Genomic DNA, 19,833 nt, shown 5'->3' with positions numbered 1-19,833 from the left:
GAGAACAAACACTTGGAAGATGATGAAAAGCCAAGCCTTGAGAAAGGGCAGCAGGGCTTTCTGGCTTGACGGGGTGAGAGTAGCTGCCCTGGCAAGCCTGGCTCTCTGCATGCTGTGAGCCTCAACATGGCAATGGTGTCCACGCTGCCTTGTTAAGTTCCCCCTAGCTTGTGGCCTTGACCTATAACGGGGCCTGGCATCTCTCCACTGGCTTAGCATCAGCTCCTCCGTGCAGGAATGTCCTCACCATGCCAGAGCTTAGGAGTCTCCAGGGACACCCACCTGTTTGTCATTGGGAGAAACTCGGCACACCTCCATTCTCTTCCTCCAGCCTTTCCTCAGGCCTGAGACCTAGCTGTGTCCACAGTGCCAGCTCTACATTGATCCTCTGCTCTGGTCACTTGGCGCTCCCACATACAGTGTCCTTCCATGTGTCTGTGAGGCTGCACATTCTGCTTCCTCTGTCCTTCAACCCTCTGGATAATTCATGCTCAGCTCCTGAAGTCGTTTTGGTGATACTTATTTTTCAAAGCCTTTCTCAAGTTTCCTTCATACTACTGTCTTAAGTCAGGCCTCTTCTTTCCCCTATGGGGCCCCTGGCTTTCTCTATTCTTTATGCTGTACCACACATACCCCTTGTTTGCCAGAGCAGGCTATCATTTGTAAATTAAATGCATTCTTTGGCCAGCCTCTTTGTCTTAGGCAGTCCTGCAATGCACCTTGACGTCCACAAGGGGACAGGCTCCCTCACTAGTGGGGCCCTGCTATTTCTCAACTGTCTTGAGAGTTCACTCCAGCATGAATTCTCAGAAAGAAGCATGACTAAAACAGGGATTTTTTTTTCTCTCTCTCTCTCTCTCATTGAAATAGAGCAAGGCTGCTGTTTTCGGAGCTGTCGCAGATCCTGTTTGTCCATAATATGCAGAAACTATTTTTAAAATGACACGTGCTACCACACTGAAATGCACAGACATTCACGGGGGACGTCCCCCCACCCCCACTTTAAATCCTACCTTGCTCATTCACAAGTTTGTGAAGGTGTAGGGGAGAAAGACTGGGCAGATAATAATTAAATGTTCACTCTGGCCACGGTTTTCAGCACCATGTGTGCAGAGTAAGGGGACCACAGGGCAGGGCCCCAATGACTGGGGACTTTTTTCTTGTGAACTTTTATTGGGGTCTATCATGAGTTGTGACTGTCACCTAAGGTGTCTCCTGTTTTTACAAAACCTCCCTTTGAGCCTCCTCACATCTCCTGCAAGACGCAGCAACGCCCCTTCCCTGAGCTCTGTCTGTCTGCTTCCCGGTCTCACTTCTCTATTGAATGTGTCATCTCTGGCCTCGCGCTCGGTTTGCCAAATGCCAGGAGCTGGGCCACAGCTGTCACAGTGAAAAATGAAATTGAAAAAAATGGCACGCGCTCTCTGTTTCTTAGCGTTCTCAGGAACTGGATGTGTTTTCTGCGTTTCTGTGGAAGGATGTTTGAGCCAGCCTGTGAACGGCAAGCAGACTTGGTTCTGCAGTCTCGGTCTGCAGGAAAAGGGCACTGGATGTCATGGACACTAACTGACAGTGAACTTTTTGAAGGGTCACTCCAAGCATAAAACAAACAGGCCCTCACTGTAGCAGCCCCATGTCCCCAGCCCATCTCCAGGCCTGCGGAGCCCACCAGGTAGGTGCCTTGACCCTGCCTGGACTTTGGTAGCTCTGCACTATATACCTCAAGACCCCCATTCATGGGCTGTCCTAGCAGTCATGTGGCACAGCCAGGTACCAGGACATAGTCCCCAGACTGGCCCGGAGTGCAGACATGCAGAATCCCAGGCAGGTCTCCAGTCTGGTCCAGTGCCAGGGTCTGCTGTTTCCTAGCCATGTGCCCTTCTTCTGTGTGCTTCTACTCTCTTGTGTGGGACATTGGGCTGACAAGGTACATCTCACCGCGTTTCTATGAGTATTAAAACACTTTGTTTTCAATCACCTGACACTTAGCAATTCATGCCCACAGTCCACAGTCCAAGCAGGATTTGGCAGCCATTCTAAGGAGCTGGGTAATAAATCTTTTTAGTTCTACAGCCCATATAGGTGGCAGGATACTTGTCTCATCTGTGGTGCAGAAGAGGTCCTAGATGCCACATAAAGAAGTGGCCTGGTTGTTTCTAATAAAACTTTATTTATAAGGTCTAATTTCTAAGAAGATGTTTGCTTTGGTGACTGCATAGTTGAGGGATGGGCAAGGGGGCAGAGAATTCACAGTCAGCTATGTAGTGTGGGGAGGCAAGGAGACAGATGTTCCTGTGTAGGAGTCAGATGGTTGCTATAGCCTCTTAAGTCAGGTTCAGACACCACCTTAGGGATTCTGGGACCAGGTATCCTGTGTTCCTCTCTCTCACACACACAACATTGCTGCATATGGGCCCTTGGCTAGGCTGAGCCCCCTTGTGCATCAGTGAAGATGGAGCAATCAAGAGCCTGCACAGACATGGAGGAGATGTAGCAGGGCTAATGAAGTGGGCAGATACTGAAATGTGTCCAAGTCCCCAAGCTTCTCCTGCATAACCACAGATTCAGAGTAGCCCTCTGGCTCCTTCCTGTCACTCAAACCACACAGAACTCTCCAGGTTGCTTCCTGTGTGGCCTTTGGAGTACCCTCATTTTCAGCTTCCTTCTCCCTCTACGCCTGAAGGCTTGGTGACAGTCCCACCACCCCAGTTCCCTGTCCAGTGGAAGGAAGGGCAGGGAGAAGACTAGCCAGAGGGTGTGGCCATGGAGCACCCAGGAACTTGATAACTGGTGGTGATAATGCCTTTCCTCTCCACCTCCAGGGATGAGTGACTAAGTAGTCACCGTCCTGTAATGACAGACATGGCCGGGCCATTGCAGAGATTCCTCTTAGGAGCAGATGCAGCAGAATTTGAGCTGGATACAGATTCCTACCCTGCCTCCCTAAGGTGTTCTGTCCCCAGTCAAGCAGAGCATTCACCCCCTGAATATGTCCTATGACATGAAGTTGTCATAACTGTTGTTCCATATACCAGCAGGGACCAGTTTCTTGTGAGCCTGGCTGAGACACTTGGTGCAGAAAGTGGTTCAGAGATGCAACAGGCAACAGCCACCTACTTCCTTGTTTGCTTCCGAGTCTGCTAAAAAGACTTCAGGTGAAGGTGACGAGGGCTCTGTGACTGGGTGAGCATGGTGTCCTGTGGATGGTCTAGAGAACAGGTAGCAGGCGAGGTACCGGGGCCCATATAACAAGGAACAATGGCATGTCTGAGGACAGGGATATAGTCCGGTCAGATGGCTCAGGACAGCATGCAAAGAACGTGGATGGTTCAGACTACTCAGGCAACCTGAGTTGCTACTGAGGGTTCTTGAGGGAACACTGCCTTCTCCAGGGCCTAGGGTTCTGCCCATGACCACAGGTTCCCTGGAGGGCACCGATTTGACATCCTGGCACATGGCTAGAAAGTTTCTCTCGGGGGCTTGTTTTTCCTTTAGCAAGTGCTGAAGGGCTGTGGGTTAACTTTGCTTGGAAGGGTCTGCAGCTTTACATAACATTGGCTAACATACATAACAGGTCTGAGCTGGGCAGCCTTCTAAAACGTAAACCCCACTGTCCTTTGGTGGCTGTGGGTTATGACAGCTGGAGAGAAGCTGCGAAGGGGCCATGACCCTTGATATGAAGCCAGGGCTTTGCTGTCAAGGGTTTCCCTGAGATGCAGCCATGGCTCCTAAATGAGCCACCACTTGGTCTGAGCCCAGTGCTCTGCTTCCAACACTCCTCCATTAAGGGGGGCAAGTTCTGGGTTCAAATCTTTTCTCCCTATCTATTTCCCAGCCCAAGTTGTTTGCCTCCCATCTGATCAGTGAAAACTATACAGCTTTGTTAGTACAGGTAATGCACTATGAGTGATGGAATATACCTAGCATGGAGCCCACCATGGGCAGGAGAACCTTCTTTGTCACTGGCTGACATCCTCGAGCCACTGTTTAAAGGTGTAGAGTATGTAGGAGAGACTCTTAGAGTGTTTCACATTGTTTGCAGGTAAGAGTGTTACCTCATCTTACAACCACTGCAGGCCATCCCAGCTATTCTGTAGTAGTTGGGGGGGGGGTGAGGGAGGGCAGAAGGATCATATTGCGTTTCCAAGGCCTTTATTGGTAAGGGGAGAGCATCTACAGTTGACTGATGGGAACCGGGCAAGGGATGTAACAGTCCCAAGGGGAGAGGAATACAAACGAGGAGAGAGCCAGTCAGGGTACGGGAAGGGTCCTCTCCTCCCCAAAAGGCACTGACGGGTGAGCACCCTGGAGCAGGGTAGGGGCCTATACACACAGGGCTAGCAGAACACAGGCTGTCTTGAAGCTAAATACAGCCAGCCTAGGTGAACAGCATCTTTGAAGCCACAGCTGCCCAGGGCTCCTCTGGACATGAAGGAAAGCCCCCAGAAGGCAGGCAGAGCTTAGGAAGAGCAGCCCAGCCTTTCCTCTTAGTGTTTTGTGCAATTTAAACAACAACAAAATAAATATAACTTACACACTTCTTAAAGGGCACTAAAGTCTAGTCTGGGGAAAGTGGCTGAAGCAACCTTCGGAGGAGTGTGCAAAGCAGGGCTGACCACCGAGGACTGTGATGGCCACGGGCAGGAGGGCTCCGTGGACCCGCCTCTGCACACTGGTGCACGTAGCCTGTCCCATGTCCCGTAGCCAGGACCTTGGGAGTCTCCACCACGACCGTGAAGATGGTTTATCGGACTGCCAGAAGTTCTGGGAAATTCCACCTGAACTCTATTTGTCCCAGTGGAGCAGGAAGGAGGGGTTCTGGTAGGAGAGGAGGGGGACAATGGCTTGGGAGATACAGTGTGGGTGCTAACGTGGTCAATACAAAAACCCAACGAAGCGAAACGCCCTTAGTAACAGAATAACCCTAGGAAGATGCCTTCTCCACAGCACCTTACAATGCACGCCAGTGCAAAGCACTGTCCAGCACTGTCCTGAGTTCTTGCGACCAGTGGGAGTCACAGCACAGAGCACATTTCTGTGATAGGTCATTCCTTCTTAAAGTGCTTGGTGAGTCATGTTCTCTTACATACATTAAACTGGTCCCTGGCAGTTTTGTTCATAGCATAGTTTGCTTTAGCAGACATTTTTTTTTTCTGAGATAGCAGTAGAGGAGTTTGGGCCAGATCATAGCTATAGACTCTTGGAATTAATGATGCCCCTTCCCAGCATACGGCTGATGTACAGACCATGGATCCCCTCAAGCCCTCCAGCAACCACAGCTGGGGAGTCCCAGAGCTTGCTGCCTGCTTGCTACTGCCCTCCCCCACTCCAGGCTGCCTGTCTTCCCATCACGTGCTGTCACAAGGTCTGGCTCGCTCACTGATGGGGGTGCAGGGTGGGTGGCAGTGTGACCTTTAGAAAGTCAGCCCACACGGGAGCTCACCACCATCTGAACAGGAGCCAGGAAGCTTAAATGAGTTCCTTTTTAAAATCTGTACTTATACATCCTCGTGGGTCCCACCTCCCGCCCCCACCAACTGTCACTCACCCACCAGCATGAAAGGGGAAACGTATCACATGGGCCAACAGTTCTAGAAACCCCAGGGAGCTAGGGTAGGACGCCAAGACGGCCACCCCTGCCCAAAGCTATTCTTGGCAGGTGTGTACATGTTGGCCTACCCCGTTTCCCTCAGTGTTCCCAACCTGTGTCTGCTGGCCTGGTACCCAGAAGAGCATCCATACGTGAGACCCAGAAGTCTCAGTAATAGGGGAGGTGACAAGTCCGGAGGACAGCTCCAAATGGCAACAAAGCTTGGAGTTTTGTCTTTTAGCCGTCACACAAATCATACACCCTTTTCAATCAGAGGTCACTGTCTCCACAGTTGCAGCGGTGACTAACAATTGTCCTTCAAGCCCTTCAAGCAGCTCAGAGCTCCAGGAAGGAGGAGGCTTGGGATGGCCCTGGGCACCGCTATCAACACTGAGAACTACCCACACAACACTGAGAAATATTGGCCTAAGCCCTTCAAGCTGGAAGAGCAAGAGACTTCAAGGGAGATTTAGAAATTATTCCTGGAAGCTCAAATCCTGCTTCCCTAAGGCCTGAACAGCCCAAATTGTTAGAGGTTCCCCTATGGAAGAACTCTGGGCACTGAGGCAGGGGTGACTGGCTACCAAGGATTTGGTGTGGCAGGCTCTGAGAGCTGCGGAGGGTTGGTGTGGACCGTGAGTATTCTACCCAGCTCTGGACCATCCCTTGGCAGGGCAGACCTAAGGGAGGTAACAAAGCCTGGCTTTGCAGAATGACCCCTCCGAATTCATGGACAGTGGTCCCAGATGCAAGAGCAAAGTTCTTTAGAAGAGGTCGAGCTGCTCGCCATACTTCCAGCTCCTAGCCTGGCCTGAATCCCAAGTGTTTAACACAAGGTGGGGTCCTGATTTAGCATCTCTGGAAAGGCCACACAGTGCTCCTGGAAACTGAGCCCTCTCCTTGGAGAATCCTTTGCTCATCAGCCACATGCAGATTCCTCAGAGGTTGTATTCCCAACTCCCAGAAATCAGGACCCTGGCCTGGCTTCAGGGCCCATGGTGGGAGGTACCAATGGGGCAGTGTATACTGATGGCACCAGCCACCAGGGGCAGGAGGGCTCTACGGGTGGTCAGTCTGGGCCTGAACTTTCTGGGGGTCTCCCAGAGGGAGGCTCAAATTCTCAAGACCCCCGTGAAAACCCGTGGCCTCTTAAGACCCAGGCCAGCCCTAAGTGCAACTGTACAGGATGTAGGGCCTAGCTTTGGATGATTCTGTTCCAGAAGGCAGTTCTATTTAGAGAGATTTAGAAACGCCACCTCCAGGCCCTTGTGTAGGAAGGAAAAAGAGACTTAGAAAATCTCTTTTCTTCTCCTAAGTGTCCTGTAGTGCAGATGGGAGGCTCTGTTCTAGGTGGGCGCTCAGACAGGAATGAAGGAAGAGTTAGGGGAAGAGGGGAATGGGGGGCAGCGGTGGCAGGCAAGGTGGTGGTGGCCTCAGGTGAGAGGGCTGCCCTGGGACATTTCTGTCAGGATGTCGATGAGGTTGTTCAGCCCCGAGAGGTAACCATCCTCCCGGTTCCCCTCCTGCCAGGGGATGTCGTGTTGTAGGGTCTGTCCTTCCGGCAGGGGTGTAGTCTTCCCAAAGTCGATCATCCACACCTTGGCTTGTTCCTTCTTGTCATGGATGAAAAGGAGTGAGCTGCCAATGACCTGCAGGGAAGCAGGACTATGAGAAAGGGAGCAGGGAAGCAGGGCTAGGACCAGGCTGAGGCAGGATTGGGAGGAGAGGAGGTAGATGGATATGGCAGGGCTAGGAGGAGGGGGAGGCAGAGCCTGGAGAAGAGGAGTAGGGCTTGGAGGGGGAGTGGGGCTAGGAGACACAGCTAGGGTACTTAGGTATTTGAGAGGCTAAGAAAGGCCCAGGGCTACATGATCCTGACGGAGGCTTCCGACTGGAACTGGAACTGGAGGTGACAGTGAGGGGTGTCAGTCAAGCAGGCGAGGCATGCCTGTCAGTCTGAAGGCTCAGGACCCTACCTCATGGCACTTGAAGAAGGGAGAGACTTCCAGGGTTTCTCGAATGGCCTTCAGTCGGTCCCGGTAGGCAATCTGAGGACAGAGATGGTCAGGGTTACACGTACTCTGTTTGTTGGGGTGCTACGCCATCAGATCTATTTAGTTCATTAGAGTCACTGAGTAACAAGCAGCAGTGACCTTGAACTCATCACCTCACTATTCCAACCTCACTTACCCAGCTGAGCTCAGAGTCACACCCTTCCCAAAGGACTATGTGTACCCTCAACCTCCTCCAGGAGGGGGCAGCCCATCCCAGCATGCCAGGCATCAAAGTCAGAGCCCAGAACTGGTTGCTATGGTAACTTCTTGACCACGAAGTGCTGTGTCCATGACTAAAGACAGGGTAAGGGGAAAACCACAGTATCTTTACCGAGTCCCCTCCACAGAGCCTTACAGATCTTATTGTGTTAGCATCGTGGTACCTGATCATTCCCAAGGACCAGCTCTGTGAGTCTCATCATCCACGAGTACAGGGTCCCTAGGGAAGCCTATATCACAGGGTTCCAGCAGTGACACCGCCAGGTAGGACTAGTCAGCAGTGTCCCAGAGTCCCTAGCAACAGCGATCAACCCTTCTTGGAAATGCAGTTGGTGGCATGACTCTGAGGGTCTGAAATGACCCAGACAGGTGTTCAGGAGCCAGAGGACTGGTGCTGAAGACCTGCTGTGTGCATTCCAGCCATGTAAGTCTGGGCCTGGAGACATGGAAGTACAGGGAGCTTCTGTGTCAGGCCAGTTTAGGTGTGGCGCCTAGCTCTGTCTTTCTCTATGTGTGTTCTTGATCTTCCAAGTCTCCTTGTCTGCCAAATGGAGACAAGAATGTTTGCTTGCTTGTCCTCACCTGAGGGCTTCTGAGGGTATGTGACCAACGCTCAGTACAACACTCAGCCAGCAGTAAGTACTTTATAAAGGACTCTTGCCATAGTTGTCCCCTGACAGAGAAGGGCAGTGTCCTGGGACAGAGTGACTGACAGCTCAGGAGAATGAGCCCAGTGTCCCCAAGCTTCCCCGAGCAGCCGTGGATTGCCTTCATAAAGAAGTCTGGGGCTAGGGTTTCAGCATTAATCCTGGCTCAGCTAGGTTGGAGAAGAGATGGTCCCCTGACCCCAAACCCCGACTCACCAGTATGTTCTGGTTTCCTTTAGTGAATTCTCTGAAGGCCTCAGTGACCTGCTCCCTCGTTTTGGTCTTTTTGAAGTCACGGTTCACAGAGCCATCTTCCTTCTGAGGAGGAAAGTCACCCAGAAGAGTCAGCAGAGGGCCCATGTGACGAACTGCTCGAGACTACGGCCCTCATGCTGCTCGGTGGAGGTGGTCAGGAGCCCAGGGATGGTACAGCAAGGCAGGTGGTACAAGGCAGTTATCACCTGGAGCAGGAGCCTGTCCTGGGCCCCAACAGAGGGCTTCGCAGAGTGCCACTAGATTCCCTGGTCACATACTACTTTAGGAAGTCTTGGTGATATGAGGGGATCTGAGACCACAATGGAGAAGCTCCCTGTTCCAAGCAAGGGCAGCACAGGCCTAGGGCAACAGCTTTACTTCCTGCTCAGAAGCTTGGTCCCTGGACCAGTGCCTCCCATAAGTCCTATTACTGTGCTAGCAGTCATCTGAATGATCAAGCTAACTGTCACCCTATCATAGACTTGTGTTCAAGCGACCCTCATTTTATAGTGACCCAAAGCATGAGGACCACAATGCTGGTACTTGTTTTTTTGTTTTTTTTTAAGATTTGTTCGTTTATCATGTATAGTGTTCTGCCTGCATTATGCCTGCACACCAGAAGAGGGCACCAGATCTCATTACAGATGGTTGTGAGCCACCATGTGGGTGCTGGGAATTAAACTCAGGACCTCTGGAAGAGCAGCTACTGCTCTTAACCTCTGGGCCATCTCTCCAGCCCCAATGCTGGCAATTTTTATCATATGGCAAACAGAAGCTGTAAAATGTCTCTAAGGGAAAAGATATAAAAGGTGTGTGTGTGTGTGTGTGTGCGCACGCGCGTGTGTATTCATACATACTTGTACATGTATTTGCACAATTTCACATTGGTTCTCTAGATTCCAGACAATTGGTTTGGCTCTTGTAATGCATTGTAGATCAAGGGGATACTATACAGATTCCTCCAAAGCCTGTGGCGTAAGCCTGTGTCACTGCATTCCTACTCCCTCATTCACCATCTCCATATTCTGAGCTCAGTACTCCATCTGTCCATTCTGGCTTGGGCACACACACAGAGCTCTGTTCTCTTGAGAGAGAGGGAGAAAGGGTGGGCCCGCCTCCAGTTTGAAACAGGTGACAGCTATAAGGTAAGGGAGGCTTGCTTCAGGAAAACAGCAAGCAGCTGGGTCTGAGGGAGCAATGTGGGGACAGAACCTCAGGGAGCCTTCCCAATAGGGCATCCCCGCTAACAGACACAAGGAAGGGCAGATGATGGTACGTGCAGTCAGCCTCTCTCAGTCAGTGGATGCTGTTGGCTATATGATGCTGTGGCCTGGAGCACGTCTTGCCTGGGTGAGCGGTGCCAGGGTGTGCTGTTCAGACAGACCACAGATGGAGAGAGCACGTGTATATAATTTGCATCCAGTCTGAGAACTGGAGTAACCAAGAAGGAGGGCTGTTTTCAGAAGAGAAGGAAGGACAAATGGCTTTCTCAGTTCCCAAGCTCTAGAAGCCTGGTGATCACAGAAACACACATCTCCACATTATGTGAGGGAAAGCTGTCAGCAGCCTCCCTCATTTCAGCTACCCAACTCTGACTCCATGCTAGAGAGGGGGCCAGGCAGACCCTTCCTGAGTGGAGAAAGGGAGGACCCGGGGCCCTTGGGGGGACTCCCACCTGCCCTGAAAGCATGACTGCCTGAGACACGAGGAGCCTGTACTCCCTCTCCCTGCTGCTAGCAGGCCCTGCAAGTCTAGCAGTTAGGGACATGGAGTGGAACACAGGGACAGGGACAGTCTTCTGAGATCCTTTTCAGAGCACCCAAGAGGGAAGAATGGAGGATGAGTTTCCCAGGTGATCCCAGGTAGCCACACGCCTCTCCTTATTGGTACCTCACTGGCAGTCAACATCTTCCCTGTGGCAGGCATCTAAGCTGGCTCCTGTGTGGAGTCCTCTGTAAAGCCCTACAAATTAGCCACCCCACCCCAAGGTCCGATGGTCTTTCACAGCCAGCCCACCTGTATCTCTGGCTGCAGAATGGGTCAACACCCCTGAGGCTACTATCCATACTTAAGTCTGTATAAGTGAGCCTCATAGACTCCAGTATCCCAAGGCCCTCGTCACCACTGACAACCGTGAGGCCTCAGCATCCTCAGGCCACACCTCACAGGTCTCACCTTAATGCCCTCGATCCTGAAGCCCAGGGTAGCCGTGGAACTGATAGTTTCTCTCCACTGCATGTAACGTGGCTTAGTCACAGCTCGCTGGGCTTTCTCCTCCTCAGTTGGGGCCTCAGGGTCCACCTCAACCATCTTCTGATACATGTCCTTCCGCAAGCTAGGCTTCTTCCGGGCCTTGGTGAGTTCTTCCTCCAGGTATGTCCTGCATGGGAGATGAAGGACATGAGTCTTAGGGCTGGGTCACAGCTCCCTATAGCCATGAACTGCCTGGGGAATGAAGACCCTGAGCTGGCTGTGTGTGGTCCCAGGACAATGGTCAAGATAGCAACATCTAGGATGAGGTGTATTCAGTGGGAGACCCATGAACTGTCTGAACTGATTTCAGGGAGGGTGTCCCCAATGCTCCCAGAGCACCTTGCTGTTGGCACTGTGAAGGCCTGATAAACTCGAGAGCACTCTCCAAGGACATTTTCTAGGGTCAGCAGAAGGAAAGTGTCAGGATAGTACTCAGTTTGTGGAAAAGAGACTGAAGGCAGGCTTGCCTTGGAACTCTGTAGTGCCCTGGGAGCCTGGAAAGCATATTCTGTCCTTCCACCCTGTCTCCCTGTCTCCCTGTCCTCATGCAGCCTGAGGCTGGGCTGCACCTCTGGCTTTTTTTGCAGCAGGGCTCATCTAAACATCCAGGGCAGCATGAGTGGGACCTGCGATGACCAAGCTGGAGTGAGAGCTGAGATGAGCTTCCCTTTGCCATAAGGTGGAGTGTGCAGGCTGAAGGGGTGAGGAGGGCACTAAGCTTCTGGGGGATGTGACAGGCAGAGACAGGCTGGGCTCAGAGCATCCTGGAGTGGAGTCCTTAGTCCAGGACTCTGGGGACCAATCCAGATCCCAGCACTACCCTCACAAACTCCCACCACCACCTCCAACTGGAAACATGACTCTCCTGCAACAGCCCTCCCAGCTTTGTGCATGCTATTCAGGCCCTCTGAGGCAGCAGTCAGCAGTTAGCTGCAGGATGGGGAAGTGGGCCCCTTGTGCCCTGTGTGGGTGTGAGCTGACCTCAGAGGCACCCTCCCTTCCCCCCGACCACTCTTCTTTCCTGTCCCCAAGCACTGTCCCAATATGCCACTCCACATTGTCCCCAGAATGCCAGTCTGAGTCCCAGAACAGACACAATAAGTATCTATACTTTACAAAGGAGGTGATTTCAGAAACCCCTGCACCCATTGGTATTTACACAGAAAGAGAAAACTCCCAATTCCCTGGGATATACATGTGTAAACGGGTCCTGGTTATTTGGGAAGACTGTAAGGGGAGTGCATTAGCTTGGGTTGGGTCCTTGCAAGCACACATCCCATGTGCTCATGCATACTCATGCACATAGCACACTACCGTGCATGCAGATACCAGGTTATCAGTGGACCTGTGTACTGTGGGGGAGGAACTCATGCCTAACACTTCTGAGGGGCAACACAGGCCTGCAGGGCAGGCAGTAACCACACTTCAGCCAAGAGTTTTCAGTAGCTCCTTAAACAGGAAGCAGACACATGGACCTTTCTTCAAAGGGGCCCCGCACCTCCATCTAGGCAGAGTCAACTGTTCCTCAGGCATAGACAGGGACTTGGAAGGGATGTTCCCAATGGATAGTAGCTGGGTGATAGATATATTAGAGGACCCATGGGTGCCTCTCACTGCCCATTGCACAGGGAATGCCTGAGCATGGAGAGTGGAGACCTGATCATCAACTTCTGGAACTCAGAGAATAGATCCTGTTCCCTGATGGCCAGAACCTGGGAAAGAGGCTGACTCAAGATAAAGAAAGGGAGGTGGCCAGTCCACAGGAGACCAACAGGTGTCAGCAGGGTTAAGGGACTGGACCCTGGGATGACAGAGGATGCAACCACAGTGACAGGGAAGTTACCAATGCAAGGATGCAGTGTGAGCACCCGCTCACTTGGAGCCAGGTCCCTAGAAACAAACTCGCTTAAGATACCTCCAGGGCTCATATGGCTTCCCTCAGTACCACCAGCTGTTACCCACCATGACTAAGCTCGGCTCTGCTGACAGGCCTTCCCACTATTTTGTAAGTCTCTGCCCCATGCCCTGAAACCTGGTGTTTGACAAGGACCCATGTCCCAGCCTCTTCCTGTAGCAAGGACAGGCCACTCTCCAGTGGCAACCATGGACTGTTTTATCTGAGCACACACACAGAGGGCTATGTTTCCGTGCTACTGCATTTGGGAGAGGACTGGTCTGCCTCTCCAGGGAGCCCTGTGGAAACTGGACCCCTGGCATATCCATGGAAGGCAGGCCAGGGTTGAGGTCCTGGTGTGCAGTTCATAGACGGGGCACATCTATACTGTTGCTATCTGGGAAGGTATCCCTGGAGACCCCTGATCAAATGAACTCTCTTCCTCCTTCTCAGTATCTTCATGTAAGAAACAACATCTGGTGGGCTGGGGAGATAGATCAGTGGGTAAAGTGCTTGCCACACAGGCATGAGGACCTGAGTTCGATCCCCAGAACCCACGGAAAAAGTAAAGCATGGTGGTCTGCAGTGGTCCTACTGCTAGGCAGGTGGAGACAGGGGGATCCCTGGGGCTGGATCCCTGGGGCTGGATCCCTGGGGATGGGTGGCCAACCAGTCTGCCGGATCAGAAAAGCTGAGGCCAGGAAAGATGTCTTAGAAAAGAGGCTCGCCAGTTCCTGGGGAACGAGACCCAGGGTTGACCTCTAGCCTCCACAGGCACACGTGTAGACAAAAACACATACCCACATGCAGCCACCTCAGATCAGTTGGGCTATTCAAATCAGATACAGGCTTCAGCTCTGAGCTCAGTCCACTGTCCAGCGTGGGTATCTGCAGCCCAAATCAGGCTCTCTGGGGTGGACATGCAGTACTTGAAACCTCAGAGGCTGACAGCCTGGAGGCGGGAGTAGTGTCCACTTATGACCCTCCAGGCTCTGGAGCTCTCTGCAAGGTATGGAGTCACCCTCGGGCCCACCTGCCACCTGCACAGGAACCTCTGCAGTCCTCAGACTCCATCTATACTTACATCCTAGTAGCAGGCCCTTCCCTCTTCTTTATTTCTTTTTTGAAACTGGCATGTATTACAAGCTTGCTCTGTGGTCCCTCTCTCCATTCCTGTCTTCACTGTGGTTCACTTACCAGGAGGCCATTTGTCTTGCCTCCTCCCTGCTGGGTACTCACCTTGAGGACCCCACCTGACTAGTGTGCAGCTCCTCTGCCTGCTCTCCAAGAGGCTCAGCACCCAGCCAGGACCCCTGCCTTGTCTTCTCTAGATCACAGGGCAGAGCCAGCATCCCGTGTCCTCTGTAGAGCCAGGCATGATAGGGAGGGGCATGTGCAGCGAGGAGCCCAGCTCACCTGATGCCCATCTTACAGTCCATCACACAGGGTGAATCGAAGTCAGCCAGCAGGTCGTCCATCTGGTTGTAGCGTTCCCCATCCTTCACCACGTCCCCATGGTAGGCTGGCACAAAGGGTCTCAGCACATCCACCATCAGCCGGTCCAGGCAGCGCTGCTCAGACTCACAGTGCTTCTTTAGGATGCGGCCATTGGCAGCTGCCTTGAAGCTCCCTGCAGAGTAAGGAGGAGGAGGGCCTCTAGCCTCAGCGGGAGCCAGGGATATCTGGGACCCCTCCCTACCCTCATCTCCATCTCTTCCAACAACTCCTTGAAAGCTACATCAGAACTGTCCCCTTCTGCTGCAAGATACAACCCTAGCTAAGCTGAGGGTTAAAGGTGTGGCCATTTGTAGACAAGTGCCTTAAGGCAAATGGCTTTGAGTCCTGGTTACCCATTCTCTGATTGCAACCAGGCTGCTCCTTGTCTCACCTGACTTCAAGATGCTCGCAACCCAAGTTATCAACGCGAGAGACTGTGTGTAGTTCTTTCTACCCACTCCTCAGCCTTACTACGAGAAGCTCACCCCGGCATCAGCCCAACTTCTTAACCAAGCTGATGTCCCTGAGTCCCGGGAGAAGTTCAGTGCTCCTTCAGAGCCACACCCTCAGGAAGTATTTGCAAAGGGTGTCCCTCTATGTCTTGGTCTAAGCCAGCATTGGCCTGAAAAGAACCTGCAGAGCCATGAAGTCATGAGGGCCAAGTCTATGGGTGCCTATAAGGTGCCCCCAGAGGACAAAGCACGATAAAGAGCTCCATATGGGGCCAGCACCTTGGTGGCTCTGGGGTGACTTGGCTGTATCTCCTGCCAATTCTCTCATGGCCTCTTAGCCACACCCAGGCTACTGTAGGCTATTCCAGACATCTCTCTCCACTGGCGCTGCAGCCCCTAGAACACGGTGATGCAGGCATACACCGTGGCTGCTCACTGAAGTGGTTTGGCTTTGCCTCATTGTCCAGAATTACAAAGGGTAAACAGGCCATGGAGAACTGATTTGGAACTGCATGAGTGAGTGAAACTGCAAGCAGAGTTGGGAAACAAAGAGCAGGAGAACTGGGTACAAGATAGGTAGGATGGATCTATTCTTGGGGTGAGTGGCAAGATCTTCGGAAAGATCAACTGTCTACAGACACTTACAAGGCGATGTCAAGGCCACACCTGCCAGGGTCTGTTGTTGGGCTGCCGTTTGGTTTCCTGGATCATAGGCACCAGCCCCTCTCCCACATCTACCCGGTACCTCCCTAGGAGAGCCAAGCCCGCTACCTGCATGTCCTGCCAGCTGGATCCAGGGGTACTTCTTCTTGAAGGACATGACAAAGGGGGACCACTGCACCATGTTCTTTATCTTCCTCCATGACTTGCTCTGGAAAAGCACAAACAGAATGCTCTGAGCGACAGACAGACACAGCCACTGTGTTCCGATCAGAATGGATTTAAAGCAAGGTAACTCAATGCCCAGGGCTGCCAGACCTGAGGGCCACACTCACTCCTCAGGCGCCCACAGTTGGGTTCCAGCACCTTGCTGGCTATTTAGCAGGCACAGGTAGCTTTGCCACAGTTTACAAACAGGTTGAACAAGGAGCTTAAGGGATTTCTTAGGGGATGTTCAGAGGTAGATGAGGAGGCAAGCAAAGTGCTTCCAATCCAAGGCTCTCTAACCCAGATCCTTCCTCAGCAGGGAACAATTAAACTCATATTGCTCCTTTTCACACGCCCACAGCCACCAGTGCCGTGGCTTCTTCATCTGTCCAGTGAGGGGCAGACAGCTGGTCCATTGGGTTCTTGAGACTCATGGGTACTAGGACTCTGGGAAATGACCTCCTTATACCAAAAGCAGTGCTCTCAGACTAGAGGGTCCCTGTCACTCAGCAGCAAGGTGTTGCTGCACAGCTCATTTGTAGATGTTACGATAACACTAAATGAAGAAACCCTCAGCAGAGGGGCTGTTCATAGATGATCACTGAGTACCAGGTGGGGGTGGTACACACCTATAGTCCTATCTGTTCAGGAGGCTGAGACAGAGGGGCACACAAGCTTGAGTCTAGATTAGATGATGCAATGAGACTCCACAATGCATGTGCATGCATGCACGAACGCACGCACACACACACACACACACACCAAATCACCTTCTAGGAAAGCAAGGGCCTGGAGGTTGCCCAGCTGAGGACAGACTCTGGAGAAGACAATGACAGACAGATATGTCACAACCAGAACCAGTTGGCTGGCATGGATCCTGGAGACAGCGGGAGGTAAGTGTGCAGGAGGTGACCATGAGCAGGGAGCGAGCATGAGCAGGTGAGTGCGAACAGAAAAGTGAACCCCCAAGTTCCGGGGGTTCCAGAGTTTGCACATCTGAGCTGAGACTTCCACTGGTTTACCTTTCCCACACAGTCTCCATTGGGAATTACCATGAACAAGGGCCCTATGGCCAAGGCCAGGGGGTCCTAGCATAGCGAGGCCAGATGCAGGCTGGTGGATTATTCCACTTGGAAGGAAGGACTGTTGTGCATTTGCCCCAGAAACGCGGACACTCTGCTGGTGGAGGACACAGGACTTCCCTTGTGTTTTTCAGCAGCAGCCTGCAGAGAGTCCAGCTGAACTCGGACCACCAACCGAGGCTTTGACTTTCCCAAGTGGCCTCAGACGCCTCTCCCTGACCTGAGTGGGAGAGCGTTTCTCCGATCTGGTCCTTTGTCACCTCCTGACCACCACAGCATCCACACAGTCTCCACGGACCCTCCCTGAGTGTCTCTAAAAGTTCCAATGCACAACAGGTCCTTCTGACCTCTAAGCACATCAGGTCCTCCCTTGTGCCTCTGAGGAAGCTGGCTGGCTGACTGGCTGCGGTTGGCTCTACGGTGACATATCACTGGCCTGAGTCAGCCTCCTGGATGATGGGCCTAATGGTGTTACTGGGGGCTGGGTGTGACAGGGCAGGGGACCCACTGCCAGCTGGCATGGCTTTTGTCACATACACTCACTCCCCGGCCCACCCAGTGGCAGATGGCAGAACTCATGTCAGTAGTCATGCAAACACAGGCACCAGCCCCAGCCAGCACCATGCTCGCTGTGTGGGTGCTTGTGACAGACAGGCTGGGGTCCTGTGGCCTTGTGCTGATCTTCACAAAGTCCCGTGGTGACAGGAACATTTTTATCTGTTTTGCAGACGAAACACCCCAGGTTAGCAAGTCATTTCCCCTAGTCCAGCGGTTCTCAACCTGTAGGTCATGGCCCCTTTGGGGCGGTCAAATGAACCTTTTACAGGGGTTGCTCAAGACCATCCTGCATATCAGATGTTTACATTATGATTCATACTAGTAACAAAATTACAGTTATGAAGTAGCAATGAAAATAATTTCATGGTTGGGGTCACCAAAACGTGAGGAACTGCACTAGGAAGGCTGAGAAACACTGCCCCATACCATTCTCTCCCTTGCTGGTGAGAATCGGGTCACACTGAGAACCTGCAATCCATCTCCTGTGCTGGTCCACAGTGAGGGCCCCTTCCATGGGTGCTGCTGTCTAGGCTTTTGACGGTTAGCATTGGGGACAGGAGACTAACACAATGGCAGGGATTCTGGCTGCCCCCTTAGTGGACAGACCCAGAGCCTTTGTACCATGCCTCTAGTTGCCACTGAACCTTGGTGACATCCTGTTCGGGGGCTGGTACACTAGTAGCACAGTCACACTCTGCTGGGTGGGATCAGAGCTGATGTGTGCTTGCCGGCTACGGAAGGATTTGCATATGGACGATGTGCAAGGGCACTTGTTGTGGACAGTGAGGAGCTGGGGTGTCCACCAAGAAGGGAGAGGGCACAGGGACTGCTGGGGACCTAGGGCTTCCAATCTCATTTCATGGCAGGTGCTTAAGCCAACTAAATCACAGGCATGAAGCCTTCAGGTAATTCAAGTGACCTGAACTGAACCAATCCCTGGATTGTTGTCTTAATCAGAGCAGCCCTGGGGGCCTTGGTCTGTGTCCATCGCCAGCAGAACCATTTCTTACTCAGCCAGGCATCAGGGTTGTACAAGGAACGGGGGTCCTGACTGTCCAGTTAAATTTGGATCAAAAGGATCAGAAAGCAGCCAGGTTGGGGAATGTGGTCTTTATATTTATTTGGATTTTTTGAGGCAGCTTCTCTGTGTAGCTTTGTGGACCAGGCTAGTTTCGAACTCACAGAGATCTGCCTTCCTCTGCCTCCGGACTGCTGGGATTAAAGGCATATGCACCCACCACCTGGCAGGAATGTGTTTTTTAAAACCCCCAAGATGCATGAGAGCTGTTGGAGGTCTCTGAGAGTTGAAATTGCTGAAGCAACTGAAGTTACTCTGGGCAGCTTCACAGCCTGCACCTAAACTGAAGCTGGGAAAATATCCAGAGAATGTAAAGAGGGATTTGTAGAGGAGAAACAAACAAACACACACCCCCTAAAACAAAACAAACACACACCCCTAAAAGGAAACAAACACACACCCCCTAAAACAAAACAAACACACACCCCTAAAAGGAAACAAACACACACCCCCTAAAACAAAACAAACACAACAAAAACAAGAGGCCACAAACCTCAGCCCTCTTTATACCTGAGGTGTGGGGGTGTCTCAGGGAGAGAAAGAGATGGAGGAGAGGGAGAGGGAGAGGGAGGGAGACAGTGAGAGAGAGGGGGGGGGAGAGAAGGAGAGAGGGAGAGAGAGAGAGAGAGAGAGCGCGAGCAAGTGCAGGGCAGATCCACACCATGCTGAGCTAGGGACCATTGCATCTGTGAGGAGACAGGCAGCCACAGCCTGACCCACGCTTTCCTTTTTCCTCTTTCTCATGAGCCTCTGCTTGAGGAGCAACTTTCTGTTTCCAGAACACAAAGCCACCTTGGGTCTTGCCACACTCTACCCTGGCACCTCTTTCTTTGGGTAGAGATGGCCCACTGTATGGAGGGCCTGCCTCAGCCCTGGTTGGACCCACAGGAGGGAGCCTGGGCAGGGTCTGGCCCTGTGTGTTTGTGTAGGCCTCAGGAGAGGTGGCAGTTCCTAGGCATGCCACCCTCTGGCTGACTGTCCTTTCAGACACCTGCAGATATGCTACAGGGATGTAATGCCTTAAACAAAAAGGAAGGAATTGTCTCTAAGCATGGCCAGTGTCTTTTGAAAAGCAGTCAGAAAATGGATGGTAGGATCAGAGGTGACAGGAGGCATGGAGCTCCCAGCACTGGTTGTGGGGATGGGAGGCCTCTGGCCTATCTCCTTCAAAGTAGCTATTAGCAAGGACAAGGCACAAAATGGAAATGAAGGGCTCCTTGTCCAAAATGAGGTAGGAATGTTCAGGCAGGGAGGGCAGTGGAATGTGACCTTTCCAAGGCCAAGGAGGCTCTGCTGTGTGACTCCCCAGGGCTGTCGAGAGCCTCAGCCTCTTAGCCATGCTCAGGCTACTGCAGAGACACAGACTTCCTGGAGACAGCTACTGCTA

The 19,833-nt window shown here is 52.3% G+C and overlaps 1 protein-coding gene across 1 annotated transcript in view; it reads right to left on the bottom strand.

Annotated features, from left to right (window-relative positions):
- Nucleotides 1-4,142: 4,142 nt before the first annotated feature.
- Itpkb (inositol-trisphosphate 3-kinase B) overlaps nucleotides 4,143-19,833 on the bottom strand; it is an 89,608-nt gene continuing 73,917 nt past the window's right edge. The window contains exons 3-8 of the mRNA XM_051186428.1: nucleotides 15,633-15,732; nucleotides 14,329-14,542; nucleotides 10,941-11,145; nucleotides 8,727-8,828; nucleotides 7,567-7,638; nucleotides 4,143-7,239 (exon numbers count right to left, since the gene is read on the bottom strand). Of these exons, the coding sequence (XP_051042385.1) occupies nucleotides 7,024-7,239; nucleotides 7,567-7,638; nucleotides 8,727-8,828; nucleotides 10,941-11,145; nucleotides 14,329-14,542; nucleotides 15,633-15,732 (909 nt within the window). The 3' untranslated portion in view covers nucleotides 4,143-7,023. The remainder of the gene's footprint in view (nucleotides 7,240-7,566; nucleotides 7,639-8,726; nucleotides 8,829-10,940; nucleotides 11,146-14,328; nucleotides 14,543-15,632; nucleotides 15,733-19,833) is intronic.

Source organism: Phodopus roborovskii, unplaced genomic scaffold (genome assembly GCF_943737965.1).
Source record: "Phodopus roborovskii unplaced genomic scaffold, PHOROB, whole genome shotgun sequence".
Taxonomy (NCBI): Eukaryota; Metazoa; Chordata; class Mammalia; order Rodentia; family Cricetidae; genus Phodopus; species Phodopus roborovskii.
Note: the sequence above shows the minus strand (reverse complement) of the source record. Positions and strands in the feature narration are given on the sequence as shown.